The sequence below is a fragment of the Panthera uncia genome, assembly GCF_023721935.1.
Source record: "Panthera uncia isolate 11264 chromosome A1 unlocalized genomic scaffold, Puncia_PCG_1.0 HiC_scaffold_16, whole genome shotgun sequence".
Lineage (NCBI taxonomy): Eukaryota > Metazoa > Chordata > Mammalia > Carnivora > Felidae > Panthera > Panthera uncia.
This window is the reverse complement of record NW_026057576.1, coordinates 11,401,031-11,416,864: the sequence shown is the minus strand read 5'-3', so window position 1 is coordinate 11,416,864 and position 15,834 is coordinate 11,401,031. Positions and strand designations below refer to the sequence as shown.

Genomic DNA, 15,834 nt, shown 5'->3' with positions numbered 1-15,834 from the left:
TCATAAACAGAACTCTAATTTTTAAACCTATAAACTGACAGAATAATCATTACTGATTATCACTAAGTATGATTTTATATATAGTTACTTATTAATGAAAAAGCTTCCTAATATTAAATGTATAATACCAAAAATTACGATATAATTGTTTGATTTCTGAATTTAAGTTAGTACTAAACATCTAAATAATCAGATATTTTCATATTTTAACCACTCATCAATATTGATTATACTGATTCAAATCCTGAAAACATACTATAAAATGATGCATCTCCAAATGTGAACATTCTATAAAATCATTAATATGTGTTTTTTAACTATAATATATGAAACAAAAAAAATTTTTTTTTCTCTTTACCTCAAATATCTGTGCAAACTGGGTCTCTTTACTAGAAAATATCGCATGGATACAATGAATGGCATATTTGGCTTGACGGGGGGGGTCCTTTTTTAGATTTGTGATGTAAAACAGGAAGCAAAGCTCTAAAGAAAACAAAAAATGTAATTAAAGAAAAACAGTAAACCAGAAAAATCAGCAAGACTCCACTAGATACTTTACCATTTGTATTTTTTAAGTAATGTTTTGTAAGAACAAAAAAAATCTACTTGAACTCATTTTTAACTGTCTCTAATTCTGCTTCATAAACATCTATATTAAAAATACAGTCCAAATACAAGAGTTTTTTTCTTTTTACTTAACAATTCTAAATACAAACATGGATGGCGACCCATTTCTTCTTAATATCATTCCCATTAGCTTCTTCTCTTTTATTCTCACAGCTATCACTCCCGCTAAATTGTTGCCACCTTATACAACATATAAGACCACTAAAATGGGACCTAAACTTTTTCAAGTCCCTTTCTTCTTCTGATTCATTTTTCATTTTATACCAGGCCAACCTACATAACGGGAAATCGGATTATAAAACCTATACAAACTAAGTATTTACTATGTGCTGGGCACTATTAGAAGTCCCAAAATGCTTGCCTTCATGCTACCAGCATATTTTGGACAAGACAAACAATACATAAATTAGCAAAATATGTGTTACGTCAAGTTGGGATAACTTCTGTGGAGGAAAAAAAGGAAAAGAAAGAAGACAGGATAGGGAGTGGGGAGAGGTGTGTGAGTATTATAATTTGAAAGAGGGTGGTTACAGAAGACCCTGCAGATAAAGTAACATTTGAGCAGAGTGCTGGAGTAAGTCACGTAGCTGGAAGAAGGTTCAGGTATCATATCATTACACAACACAAAAACTTAGAAAGAATAATGAATAAAGCAAGATCTCTTAGCTCAACTATTCAAACATCTCACAGTGAAAGCAACTTCTGAATCTACCTCCTTGCTCAATACCAACCCAGGGCCCAAATACTAAGAATTCACAGATACATTAATTCATCAACAGTAACAGTATCACAAAAGACACCAACAGTAAAATATAATAAAAAGACAAGTGATAAATTGAGGGGAAATTCTACATTTTGTTTCACAAAGGGTTAATATCCTTAATGTAAGGATCGTCTACAAATATAGAATGAAATGACAAGCAATATCATGGACAAATGGGCTGGACATAAAATAAAGTTTTTCAAAAGTAGATATACAGGGGCACCTGGGTGGCTCAGTAGTTAAGCATCTGACTTCAGGTCAGATCATGATCTGAGAGAGTTCGAACCACGCATCGGGCTCTGTGCTGACAGCTCAGAGCCTAGAGCCTGCTTTGGATTCTGTGTCTCCCTCTCTCGGTCCCTCCCCAACTCACGTGTGTGTTCTCTCTCTCTCTGTCTCTGTCTCTGTCTCTCTCTCCCTCCCTCCCTCCCAAAAATAAATATTAAAATGAGTAGATATTTATGTGTGATAGAGATGTGTGAAAAGACGTTTACTTTCACTCATTTACAAACAATTAAAAACATACAAATTAAAAGTTCACATGATGAGGGCATATCTGAAATGGGATTCTCTCCTACTTTAAACAAGCAGAAAACAGATAAACATGTTAAAGGTTTTGGACACAGGACAACAGGCAGCATATGACTGTAATCCCTAAAAGATGGAAAATAAACTACAAGAGGCCTACATCTATCCTCACTTGCTGCCTGCAAGGCTCCAGACTGCCATGTAAGGAGAAGTAACCCAGTAAGAATCTGGTGGTAGCATGGAGTTGAGGGAGACCGAGATGGGAGTTGAAGCAGCTATAATTTCTAGGGCAGAGTTCCACAGAGGAGTGAGCTACAAAGACAGCAAGAGAGCTTGAATTCTGGAGATCCACAGAGGGGTGTCGCAAGTCATTGACTGAATAATAATCAGTGCCATGCATGAGGAAGAAAAAAACTACCTGAGACCAGGAAAAGAACACTGGAAAGCAATAAGCCAAGAAATTCCCTAACGCACCTGGGGCTGCTAGTGATTCAGGTCTCCACCAGCCACAGTGGAAAGACCTTGTAATACATAACGAGGAAAACAAATTCATCAATAGAAATAGTCCCAGAAATGGCACAGGTGACAGAATTAGCAAAGACATAAACAGCTGTTATCAATATGCTCGATATGCCCAAGAAAACATGAACATGAGGACAGAAATGAAATAAAGAAGACCCAAATGCAACTACTATGAAAAATACAAAACCTGTAATGAAAAATATACCAATAGGATCAAAAGTAGATTATATGTTACAGAAGAAAACATCAGTGAACTTGAAGACATAGCAATAGCAACTATGCAAAATAAAACCAGAGGGAAACAAGGACAGGAAAAAAAAAAAAAAAAAAAAAAAAAAAGAACAGAGCATCAGTGACCTGTAAGACAATATCAAGTAGTCAAAAATACATGCAACTGGAGTCCTAGAAAACAAAGAGGTGAGGAGGGGTGAACAGAAAAAAATATCTGAAGAGATAGTTGCCACAATTTTTCCAAATCTGATGGGAAAAAGACCCATAGTCCCCCAAATCTCAATAAGCTGCAAGGAGAAGCATAAAGTAAATCATTCCAAGACATGCCATTATCAATTTGGTAAAAACAGTGATAAGGAAAAGAAATCCTAAAAACAGTCTGAAAAAAAATACACATTACATACGCAAAAACAATATATACAGAGGAATACTTTTCATCAAAAACTATGCAATCCAGAAAATAATGCAGTGACATCTTTTAGGTACTAAATGAAAATAAACTGCCAATCTAGAATTCTACTGAGAAAAAATACCTTTCAAGAATGAAGGCAAAATAAAGATTTTTTCAGAGAAAGAAAAGCTGAGATAATGAATTACAAGCAGAACTATACGATAAGAAATAAAGTTATTCTAGAAGAAAAATGATAGCAGATGAAAATACAGATATCTAAAAAATGAAGAGTGACAGAAATGGTAAATGTGTGTGTACCAATAAATCTATCACTGTTAATCCAAGACTTATCAAACTGTTTAGAGCAAAAATATCAACACATTGTAGAATTTATAACATATTCAGAAACAAAATATGCCAGCAAAAGCTTAGAGGGGGAAGGCATGGAGATATACTGTTGCAAAGCTTTTATAATATACATTAAGTGATATAATTTTATTTGAATGTAGATTATCTCCAGTAGTGAAGATAACAAAACAAAACAAATGAGCAAAGGAAGAAAAGAGAGAGACAAACCAAGAAACAAGAAGCAGACTCCTAACTATAGAGAACAAACTGATGGGTTAAATAAGGTGACAGGGATTAAGGAGTGCACTTGTGGTGATGAGCACTGTTGCATGGAGGTGCTGAAGCAGTATACTGCAGACCTGAAACTAACATTACACTGTATGTTACCTGGAATTTAAATACTTTAAAAAACAATTAAAAATAAAATAAATACTCAGTTAATCCCAAGGAGGGCAGAAATAGAGGGAAGGGAGAACAGAGAAAAGACAAAACAAAAATAAAGATGGCAGCTTAAATCTAACTATATCAATAATTACATTAACCATAATGGTCTAAATATTCCAACCAAAAGACAGTTTGTCAAACTGGATTAAAACAACCAAAACCAAAACAAACCAACAAAAATATAACTAAACAAAGACTAACCTGTAGGATATTTAAAAGAAACTCATTTTAAATATCAAGTCCCACAAAGATTTAAAGTTAAAAAAAAAAGGCAAACAACATGACTTGCAAACACTGATATAAAAAAAAGTAGAAAGTAGAAGTGGTTATGCTACTCTCAGACAATAACTGCAGAACAAGGACGATGACCAGGAAAAAGAGACACAATCATAACAACACAGACTTGACAAGGCTGTGGGGAATCAGGTACATTTGTATACTGCTGGTGAGAATGCAAAACGTTATAGCCACCATGGAGGGAAATGTAGCAAAATCTAGCAAAATTATATATGCATTTACTCTGATAAAAAGCACAAAATAACTACTTAAATATGGAATAACTATCAGTATGTATCAAAAGACAAAAGCAAGGTGGAGGAAAGTGTGTACAGCGTACTTTATCATTTATCTGTCAAAGGGGGCATATGAGTACACATACATATACACACTGAAACACACCCAGATAGACATGCATAGAGGACTTTTTTTTTTCCCAAGTTTATCTAAAGGTAAAAAGGAATAGGTAGACAGATGAGAAACTGAAGCTAGACATCTTGGAATATATTTTGCTTTCAGAACTCTCTTCAAAACCAGTGAATATTTCAATTAACTTAAAAATTAAATTAAATTTTAGGAGCTCCTTGCTGGCTCAGTCAGTAGAGCATACAACTCAGGGTTGTGAGTTCGAGCCCTACGTTGGACACGAAGCCTACTTAAAATTAAAAGATATTTTTTAAATTTTATTTTAAAAGAGCAAACTTAAAAAAAAATAAAATAAAACAAACAGGAGCACCTGGGTGGCTCAGTCAGTTAAGCGTCCAACTTTTGCTCAGGTCACGATCTTACCTTCAGTTTGAGTCCTGCATCAGGCTCTGTGCTGAAAGCTCCGAGCCTGGGCCTGCTTCCGAATCTATGTCTCCCTCTCTCTCTGCCTTGTCCCACCCCTCACTCTTTCTCTCTCTCAAAAATAAACATTAAAAAAAAGTAATAAAATAAAGCAAATGAACAAAAGTATGTATCCATTTGGTGGCGTAACTACACAAAAAAAGAATCATTTTAAGTAACTGTGAAATAGAGAAATTTGACTGTAAATCCCTAATGTGATACATACCTTAAAGATAACAAGTCAACAAACTTAACTCTTTTTAGGAGTAACATTGGTAGTGCTACTGCCATTTCTGAGACTGTTAGGTATTTAATACGGCATAATTCAAATGAGTTAATATGTAATACCATGATTTTATCATCCTGTGTTATCTAAGTTGGGGAAAAAGAGATACAAATGTAAAATTGAAGAGATTCTGTAAAAACACTGTAGCCCTGAGTTAGAACTGGAATAATCAATATAAACACACAATGCATTTTATCTTCCAGAAAAACTTTTTTTTTTTTTTGCTATGTCCGCTGAATTGTCTTAAAAAATGACCCACACACTAGGCATTAGTACCCACAAGACTCACATTATGATCATCTTAATAACATTCCCATTAAAAAGAACCAGGACTCTTTAGAGAAATGACTGATTTCAGGTGGTGTAAATTCATGGGTTTATAATGGTTATTTTAAAAAGACAACAACAGTTAATTCGTCACATTTGAAGGAGGCTAGTAAAATCACTATTTTGAACACCGTTCAATAACTTAAAAAAAACGAAGTATTTAACCTGCCTTTCCTGAACAGATCTAACACTGGGGAACCAGAGAATAGATGAGAAGTTCCTCTTTATGAAAGTATTCAGCTAGTAACTGAAGAAGGAATGACAGAACATCACCTCTGATCACTAAGCAACAACCGACAGAGGGGCACACCACCATCTATAAGGTGGTCCTCTGACAACAAAAAAGTTGACTGGAATCCAATCAGGCCTCTGGATTTAACTATAACCTTACAAACAATATAAGAAACCCATTAAAATATGCCAAAGGCATACAATTAGCAAAAATCAGTCTATGTGAAACTCTGCAAGAGAAACCTGGTTTATCAAACACAAAGAAAGAAATGAGACACTTTAATAAATGCATCTACAAATAGCATTATGGATCCTGATTTTAAAAAAAATTTATTATTTTTGAGAAAATTAACTGGATATTAACATTAAGCAACTAATGTTACCTATGTTTGTGAGAAAGGTATTATGTTTATTTTTAAGAGCTCTTATCTCTTAGAGATACTTAGATGTATAGATAAAATGATATATTTAGTCTGGGGTTTGCTTTCAGATATAAGGGGAACAGGGAAAGTAGAATTATAAATTACAGTAAAGTGGCTATAAGTTATTCATATATAAGCCAGTTGTTGGATACATAGGAGTTTATTGTAATAGTCTATCTACTTCTATATATGTTTGAAAATTTCAGGAGTAAAATGTTTCAGAGTCTCACCAAACTATCCTTTTAGTCTATGGTTTGAAGTTCTTTATGAAATGAAAAATTATTACTTTCTGGTAACTTCAGTAACTAAACTCCCCAGATAAGACCCATCATATCATAGATCAGACTTTCCAATACAAACATCCATAAATACCTTTTCTTAGTAATCAAGAGAAAATTACATGTCACATAGAAATAAAAAAGCAATTTGGGTTGGAATTTTTGAAGACAGAATGAGAAATTTTAAGTTCATCCAATGTTTTGCATATTCATTTAAACAGAAAACAGAAAAAAATAAACAGAACAGAGATAAAACAAAGAAAAAAAACTTTCAAGAATTCTGAACTACTAGGCAGAGTCTTAGAAGTCAGTGAAATGTAAATGAAACAACTATCTTCTGATTGCTTTTTCTAAGTTCCTGTTAAAAGAAATGCTTCACTCCCTTGTTAAATTGATTTTCTTCTTTCCAATTCAAGGGATTTTTTCTCCCGATAATAATCACACACATGCAGAAAATGCAAAAACTGAAAAATACATTAATACCACTAAAAAAAAAAAAAACCCTCAAAATTCTACTACTCTGAAATAATTACTGCTAACATTTGGTTAACAATTCTAAAATTTCTCTATACATACATACATATATTTAAGTAAACCAGGGTACAAACTACATAGTATTTGGAAACATTTTTTCACCAATAATGCTGTAGAGAACTTCCTATATCAAGTACTGCTAAACACTAATTTTAATGCTCATATATATCTCTAGCAGATAGATATTATACCACAACTAGTCTAACCTATCCCCTACTGATGAACATTTAGATGTTTTGGTTTTTCTTTTTTAGTCTTAACAAAAGCACCAGCATCCTTATTCCAGTTATTTATGCCCTGTTTCTGAGCTTTAAGATTTAAGCCTACCCTATAATCTGCCCTGAGACCCTGGTGCTATAAATCAGAAATTGTATTTCCTAGATTCCTCCAAGAGTTGCCTTCCTGTTGGATTCTTCCAATAAGAGACACTATAGCTTCTTCAGGCATCTTGTGCAGTGGCTCCACCCTCCCCCCCCCCCCCCCTGCCCCCAACAACAACTAGGACACTCCTACTGTGACAGCTGGTTGGCTGTGCCAATACTGACAGGGCTCTTCCATCCAATGGGCAGTCCTCAACACCACTTGTCAGCCGGCCAGCCCTAGGGGTCATAGCTGCTTCCAGCAGTTCATAGTCCTTGGGTTACCAAAACAACCTGCTCTTTCATCCTTCAAACATCTGTATTAATTAATGTACGTTTAAAATACCTTGTGTGGTTTCTGTTCCTCTGACTCAACCCTGACCCATATTATCATTAGGTAGGTATCTTTTCTAATTATCTCTGAAATAAGTTCCTGAAAATAACACTGCAGAGTTGGAAGACTACACGCACACATTTTAAGTTGGTATGTATTACCCATGACCAACCCAGAAAAGCTTAATCATTTATAATTCAATCAAGAGACATCACTGGAATGCTAGCTAATCCTGGTGTTTTTATTTGTATTTGCCTCAATTACTATTAGTAGGCATAAATGTCTTTTCTTGATTTGAGGGGCTAGAAGGCCTTCCTGTTTGTGAATTTCCTATTCATTCCCTTTGCCAGTATTCTACTATGAAACCTGTTTGTTATATTTTTAAGAGTCTTTATACGTTACAGATATTAACCTTTTCAAAGTTATACATACTGAAAATAGTTTCCAAGCATACCATTTGTATTTCTAACTTACTTCATGATTTCTGCTTTTGTCTAAATGGTATTCTTCCTCACTAAAATATAAGGACAGAGTCTGTTCATCAACAAAACTTTATACACACTTCAGTACCTTATACACAGTAGAGTCTCTATAAATATTTTTCAACAAACGGATATTTAATAATATAATCCATCAGTATCTCATCTTATGATCTGGCATCAGTATCCCTTCACCCACCAAAAAAAAAAAAAAACAAACAAACAGGAATTACAAAACTGTTCTGGTTACCAGTACTTTTATTGATTCATTTTATACATTTAAAATCTTAGATAAATCTTTAACTCATTTCAAATATATGTAAAATCAAGATAAGCAGTTTACATTGATTTTTCTTTTCAAAACAGCTTGCCAATAATTTACTGGGCAATCTAACTTTTCCTAATTTTTTTGTTAAATATTATACTTCTCCACTCAGTATTATAAGGTTGCAAATTTCTTGTGTTACCCCTAGGTCTTCTGATTTTTATTCCTATAATATTCTCAAAATGGTTGTTAGTGTTATATGGGATTTTGGCTTATATTGGCTATCTTGGTTTTGGTAGTTTTTCAGTTGATTCACAGATTTTCCATGAAATACAATAACTCTATCTCTTCCAACACTTGTACTTCTTAAATTTATTTTTTAATGTAATTATATTGGCTAATGCTTCTGAAACAATGCTAAATCATGGCAGAGATAGTGTATTTTCTTCATTTTGTTCCTAATTTTACTGTGAATGCTTCTGGTGTTTACTATATGATGACACCTATTTTTGGTCTGAGACACATTTATTATGTTATGAAGGCATTTAATCCTAGTTTATTAGGTTTAATTAGAAATAGACTCCTTTAGCATTCTAATCCTTGTCACATCAATGTGACCTACTGTGTGCCTTTTCCCTCATACTCAATTATATAATAAATTGTAACATGAATATTCGGCCTATCAACACCAACCCTCTTTGTATTCCTGAAAGTAATCATATCTGACCATAATATATTTTTGTTTTACTGTAGTCAACTCTCTTTTCTAAAATTTTAAACTTTTTGCAGCAATATTAGTAAGCTCTGTTTGAAGTTTTCTTTTGAGGGAATATCTGTTAACTAGTTTTAGCACTCCTGCTGGTTATCTTGGCTTTACAAGTAATCTGAATGTTTGGGGTTTTTTTTGTCATGCTCTAAACAATTTAAAAAAATTAGAATCCTTGGTTTCTTACAGATGTGAAATAATACTTTCTTTAACATGCAACTTTTACTGGCACATTTTATTAGAGGATACTTTTCACCATTTTTTTTATTATCATAGCCTAATTAGGTTTTTTCTTCTTCTTCTTGAGCCAATTTTATTTATTTACATTTTCCTTAAAAAAAAAAATCAGGTTTTCCAATATTTAAAACATAGATATAGGCACATCTAAAATTTAAACACTGAGGGGCGCCTGGGTGGCTCAGTCAGTTGGGTGTCCGACTTCGGCTCAGGTCATGATCTCGCAGTTTGTGAGTTCGAGCCCTACATCGGGCTCTGTGCTGCCAGCTCAGAGCCTGGAGCCTGCTTCACATTCTGTGTTCCCCTCTCTCTCTGCCTCTCCCTTGCTCACTCTCTGTCTCTCAATAATAAATAAACGTTAAAAAAAATTTTTAATTTAAACACTAAAAGTAAAATGATGAGAAAAAAAACATATCAGATACGCCAACAAAAACAAAAGGTAGAATTAGGAGTTTAAGCAAAACTGAATGCAAAGGGGAAGAGTATATACCTTGGTAGGCAGAGTTCACAATATAAAAGGGGTTATTAATACATTTCCTGAGTCTTTATATCCTAAAGAACATCCTTCATTTGTCCTTAAGCACAACTTGGCTACTTAGGAAATTCTTAGGTTATATTCTTTTTGTCCATGAAATCTCTCTAGTTGTTGAATCATTAACTTCAGAAATCTTAGGTGGTTGAAAGAAATAAGCGAGCCTCTTTATTTTTCCATTGTACATAACATACTTCCTTTTCTTTGCCCTTGATGTTTGTGAAATCACTTCTGTAATCCCTGAAAATTCAGTAAATTCCACCAGGATATTTTCCTAAAACAGGAGTCCTCTTGATATCCAGATTTAAGTAGCCAATTATTCTGAAAAAGTTTACTATTATTTTTTATTATTATTATTTTCCATTTTCCATCACTCTGTTGTCTTCACCACAAAAACCACTTAGGGCTTTTCACTTTCTGCTATTAAAGAAATTTAACTGCCTTCATTTCTATGCCTACATTTCCCCATTCTATGCAATCTCCTCAAGTTCCATTGCTAGCTTACCGATTACATTTTCAAAATTGCTTACTCTGCTCCTTGCTGCTTATACTGAATTATACTTTATAATGCAAGTATGTTCCTGTCTTCTTTACCATTGGTTCTGCCACTTCCCTTTTTATATATTTGTTTTGTTCTCTCTTTTTCCAGGTATCATTTGCTGCTTAACTTTTTGGCAGTTTAGAATCACTTAAAATTTTCTTTTTTCCTAGAAAAATTCAATTCTTCCCAACAGTGATTATCAGCTTTATTTGAGTACTAAAATATGTGCATCGGTTTCATGTTTGTTAATTTATTTGTACTCTGTTAACTCACCTTTGAGCAACAGAAATTCTCTGGCTCTGCCATTTGAACAAAAAGGCAGGCAGCATCTCCCTGAAGACTGAACATCAGATGCCACTCTTAAAAAATTAACATCAAAGCTCCCAACTCCTTCATCAGCTGGCTAAGTAAGGAGCATGGAGAAGGGAGTAGGGACTAAAGGCAGCAAGTCTCTCATCTCCGTGGAATTTCTCTCCAAGTCTACTGAAACCTGCCAGTGACAAGAACTAGCTCCACCTGGATATGGCTATATTCCATGCTATAAGGGGACTCTTAGTTTGGGGACAACTGCCTACTCTGGAGGTAAGTCAGACTCCTGACAGACAGGAATCAGAACAGAAACCATAGCAACCATCATTTTTGTTTAGTGGCTGAACACACAATCTTTTATGTGTCTCTAAAGTTGGTAATAAGACGTCTGCTTCAAAATTCTCCTCTAAGCTTTACTTCACCTCTAAGCTTTGCTCCTCCTGCTAAGGAAAATAGGTCAGTCCAAAGAAAAACGGTGTGACCACGAATGACAGCCAAAATTAGGCTCTCCTTATTTCTCTCAAAGCCTGCCCATACCTCAATCTCCTCCTTCTAAATTAACCAATGACAGAACACTTACTATCCATTCCCTTATATGCCTGATTCAGGAATATGGGTATCAACCATCAATGTTCTCACATTCAATTCGGTCTAAATAATCTAGGAGCAATTCTGTCCAATTCTACTTGCGATTCATTTCTCTTGTGGTTCCTCTAAATTATTTTGGTGAATTCAAGGGAAGATCCTTGAATCAACACTCAGCTCTATCATTTTTCCTCAAAATCAACTCACCCAATTAATAATTTAAAACATAAAATCTGCATACATATTTTATCTCCTGGAAGACATATTATACTATGAGCTACTTCATCAAGAACAGTGTGTGCACACAGCAGGTACTCAATATCAGTTAATTCTCCTCATGAGAAACATTTGAAATATACTTAGCATATAAATCAAATAATCTTCAAGTTCCATATTAAAGCAGCATATGTTTTAAAATGACCTTTGCATGTTCTAAAATGTCCACCTTTCAACCTTGCTCTTATAGTTCTCCCACAAATCCATCAATGTTTAAGATATTAAAGATACTAGGAAAGATAGTCAAGAATGAAAATAAAAACCACTAGTGAATAAATCAAACTAAAACTTGTCCAAAACCCTAATTAAGAGAGGAACTGTGCCATTATGGATATGGTACCATAGGCATTCAGAGGCCTAAATTCAAATCTTCCCTCTGTACATTCTAGCTATATGATCTAAAACCATTTACCTCAAGTGAATAACAGATTTCTCATTTGGAAGATTAGGATAATTCCTACACTTTACTGAACTGTTACAAGGTTTAAATGAGATAATACAATAAGTGGGCATTCAGTAAGTGACACAGCATTATATGTATCGTGTGTGTGCATGTGTTTTTCCCCAAACTCTGATCTCTGATCTGTATTGGAGAATCAGAGCACCATTCCAAAGGAATATTTATGCTCTCCATCCCCTTAAAAATTAAGAAGTCAATTCTAAACAATAAAGTTTCTTACTCTTACTGCCAAAGAGGATGGGATTATAAAATTCTGGTTATGTTTCAATTACCATATGAACTAGAATTAAGTTCACATGAACAAAGAATAACAAAAAGTGTACCTGGGATTTTAAGAGCTACCTTTGTCCATTTTCTCTCTGAGGAAATAGGCCACAGGTAATTCTTCAACATGAAGAAGCATGCTACCCCAACCACAACTAATTAGACTAGCAGCTAAGCCAGAAGTAATGAGGCAGATGTAAAGCGAACCACCAATGACTATGGCAAGATCAGGACCAACTATCAGATACACCCTCCAGGAAGCGGGAGGAGAGATGCATACAGAGAAGTACGGGTCCATACAGAATGAAGACTCGTCGTTTTGAGAGATCACAGAATCTTGAATAATCAACCAGCATTAGAGATCCCAAGGATAACAGCACAATTTCCAATTCTTAGAAATACTGAAAACACACACAAAAGTACACTGCTATTAGGATGATTATTCCATGCTTCCCTACGTCAAATAAAGCAGTGCTTCTGAAAATTTTCAATTCAATACCTTTAATCACAGAGGACAGTGAAGAGTCCTATGCACAGTCCTGCTGAAATTTCTTTGAAATTTCCCACTAGACCTTAAATTCATGTGAATTGTTTATTCTATGCCATGTCAAGAGAATGTTTTACTAGAAAATTGTTTTCATTAAAATATTTACGCAAAATAGATGCTTGAGAAAGAAATGCCATGTTTGCCCCACATTTTCATGAAATCATCCAAAATACCAACCAGTACTTTCCCCTCAGGAAATGAGAATCTAAACCGAACAATACCAACTTAATATAACTTAGACATGATTTCCTCAAAACTTACAAGATTCCAACTACTACATAAATCGAGAAACAGTAAATTATTTTTCTATTTTCCAGAGTATTTATCAAACTCAACTTACGATCTGATGTGTGGGAAATCCTCTTCAATTTTGCTTCCTGTGTTTTTAAAAATTTGGAGTGCAGCCTCTGCTACTTTTTCATCATCCATTTTCAGGCAAGCCAGGAGAGACTCAAATGTTTCAGCAGAATGAAATGAGATGGGATGTGTAAATGAGAGTACCTAAAAAAATGAGTCACAAAAATGGTCTGTAAACTCTTTTCATCTTTAAAATACAATTGGAAATACTCAAATCAAATTAAATACAAAAATATTTATGCTAACAAGTATATGAGAACACAGTAAACTTTAAAAGTTATTCAAATATGTAAAATATATGTTCTTGTGTAGGAAGATCACAGGATTTACAGAAGTCCTTTCTTTCAAAATTAAATTACATGTTAATATAATTCTACTCAAAATAATTTAGATTTTGGTTAATGTTTGACTTATTTATTTATTGAGAGACAGAGACAGAGAGAGAGAGAACAAGCAGAGGAGAAGCAGACAGAGAGAAGGAGAGAGAGGAAGAGAAAGGATCCCAAGCAGGCCCTGTGCTGTCAGCACAGAGCCCAACATGGGTCCTCATGATCTCATGAGATCATGGCCTGAGCCAAGATCAAGAGTCGGATGCTTAACCAACTGAGCCACCCAGGTGCCCCTGATTTTTTTTTGGAGGAGAATTAGAGAAGAGGGACAAGAAGAGAGAATTTACCAAAATAGCTCATTTTTCTGAACAGAGGGGATTAAAAGAGACTAGCTAGTAACATTTTTGAAAAAAGGTTATTTAGGGAAGGGGGTAAAACAGATAGTAAAAGGTATCATAACATTACAATTATCAAATCAACATGGTACTAATAGAAGAAACAAAACAGAAAACATAAAGCAATAAATAGTCCTAGCATATATAAGAACTTAGATTCTACAGAGGCAACAGAGAACGAAAATGAATGGGATTTTTAATAAACAGTCCTGATAAAACTGCATAGCTATTGGGAGAAAATCCAATTAGATCTTTCCCTCCAATACACACTTTCAAAATAAATTTCAGATGTTTATATTTCAGATTAAAGAACAGAATAAAAATTTTCTGAACAAGACAGGATTTTCAAGCTTAAAATAAACAAGTAGAATCAAATGTGGAAAGTAAAATCAAGCAAGTCATAGAAAAATATATTAAGCATAATGCCGTGTTTGTAAGATACAGAAACAAGCAAAATAAGTGATGTTAGAGATACATAAATAGAGATGATAAAACTATAAAGACAGTATGAGAATGAATAATGACCTCAAATTCAGAACAATTATATCTGGGGGATGTGAATCAGGGAAAAAACTACTCAGGGAAATTCAACAGTATTTTTTATTTTTTAATGTTCATTTATTTTGAGAGTGTTTGTGTGTGCATGAGTGAGCGGGGAAGGGGTAGAGAGACAGGGAGAGACAGAATCCCAAGTAGGCTCTGTGCTGTCAGCGCAGAGCCCGCAGTGCAGAACCTGATGCGGGGCTTGATCCCACGAACCTGTGAGATCATGACCTGAGCTGAAATCAAGAGCTGGACACTTAACCAACTGAGCCACCCAGGTGCCCCTCAACAGAATTGTTAAGACTCTATTTGAGTTAGCATCCTATTTACTTTTCACTGTATTCAGTTTATTACCAGACCTTATAACTTACATATAATAAATTTTATTTTTTTATTTATAAAAAAGCAAAGGAAATAAAAAACTACATCAGTTTAAAAAGAACAAAAAATTGGGGCGCCTGGGTGGCTCAGTCGGTTGAGCGGCCGACTTCGGCTCGGGTCACGATCTCACAGTCCGTGAGTTCGAGCCCCGCATCGGGCTCTGTGCTGACCGCTCAGAGCCTGGAGCCTGTTTCAGATTCTGTGTCTCCCTCTCTCTCTGACCCTCCCCCGTTCATGCTCTGTCTCTCTCTGTCTCAAAAATAAATAAACGTTAAAAAAAATTAAAAAAATTAAAAAATTAAAAAAAAAAAAGAACAAAAAATTGAGATGTCAGTAGAAAATGAACACAGGATAAAAAATAATGAATTCACCATAAGGAAAACACTAATGATTAACATATGGAAGTTATACCTCACTGCAATAATTACACAAATTAAAACATTATTTTTAGTTATCAAATTAGCAAATCTCTTTAAAATTTACAATATTCCATGTTTGTGAAGATAAGTTAGGCACCTTCCTTCACTGTTGACGGAATTATATAGGAGTATGATTTTTCTGTGAAGGAATTCGACTAAATATATACATCAAAAATTTTTGAAACTGATCATTCTCTTTACATTTCAGGATTTTTTTTTAAAAAGGCATTTGCAAGAGATCTTAGACATATTTATCTTTGCAGTGATTATAAGAATAAAATTAGAAAAATCTAAATATCCAGAGAAACAGCTGGGAATACTATGACACCGCAAAAGTGAACTAATCACCATTTCAAAAAAAATAATGTTTCTTAATATGAGCCAGACACTGTGCTAAGAAACTTACGTACATGGTTTAAT

The 15,834-nt window shown here is 34.3% G+C and overlaps 1 protein-coding gene across 1 annotated transcript in view; it reads right to left on the bottom strand.

Annotated features, from left to right (window-relative positions):
• Positions 1 to 15,834, bottom strand: part of PDS5B (PDS5 cohesin associated factor B) — a 191,722-nt gene that overhangs the window by 49,964 nt on the left and 125,924 nt on the right. Inside the window, 3 exon segments of the mRNA XM_049646779.1 lie at positions 359 to 442; positions 444 to 483; positions 13,331 to 13,491. Of these exon segments, the coding sequence (XP_049502736.1) occupies positions 359 to 442; positions 444 to 483; positions 13,331 to 13,491 (285 nt within the window).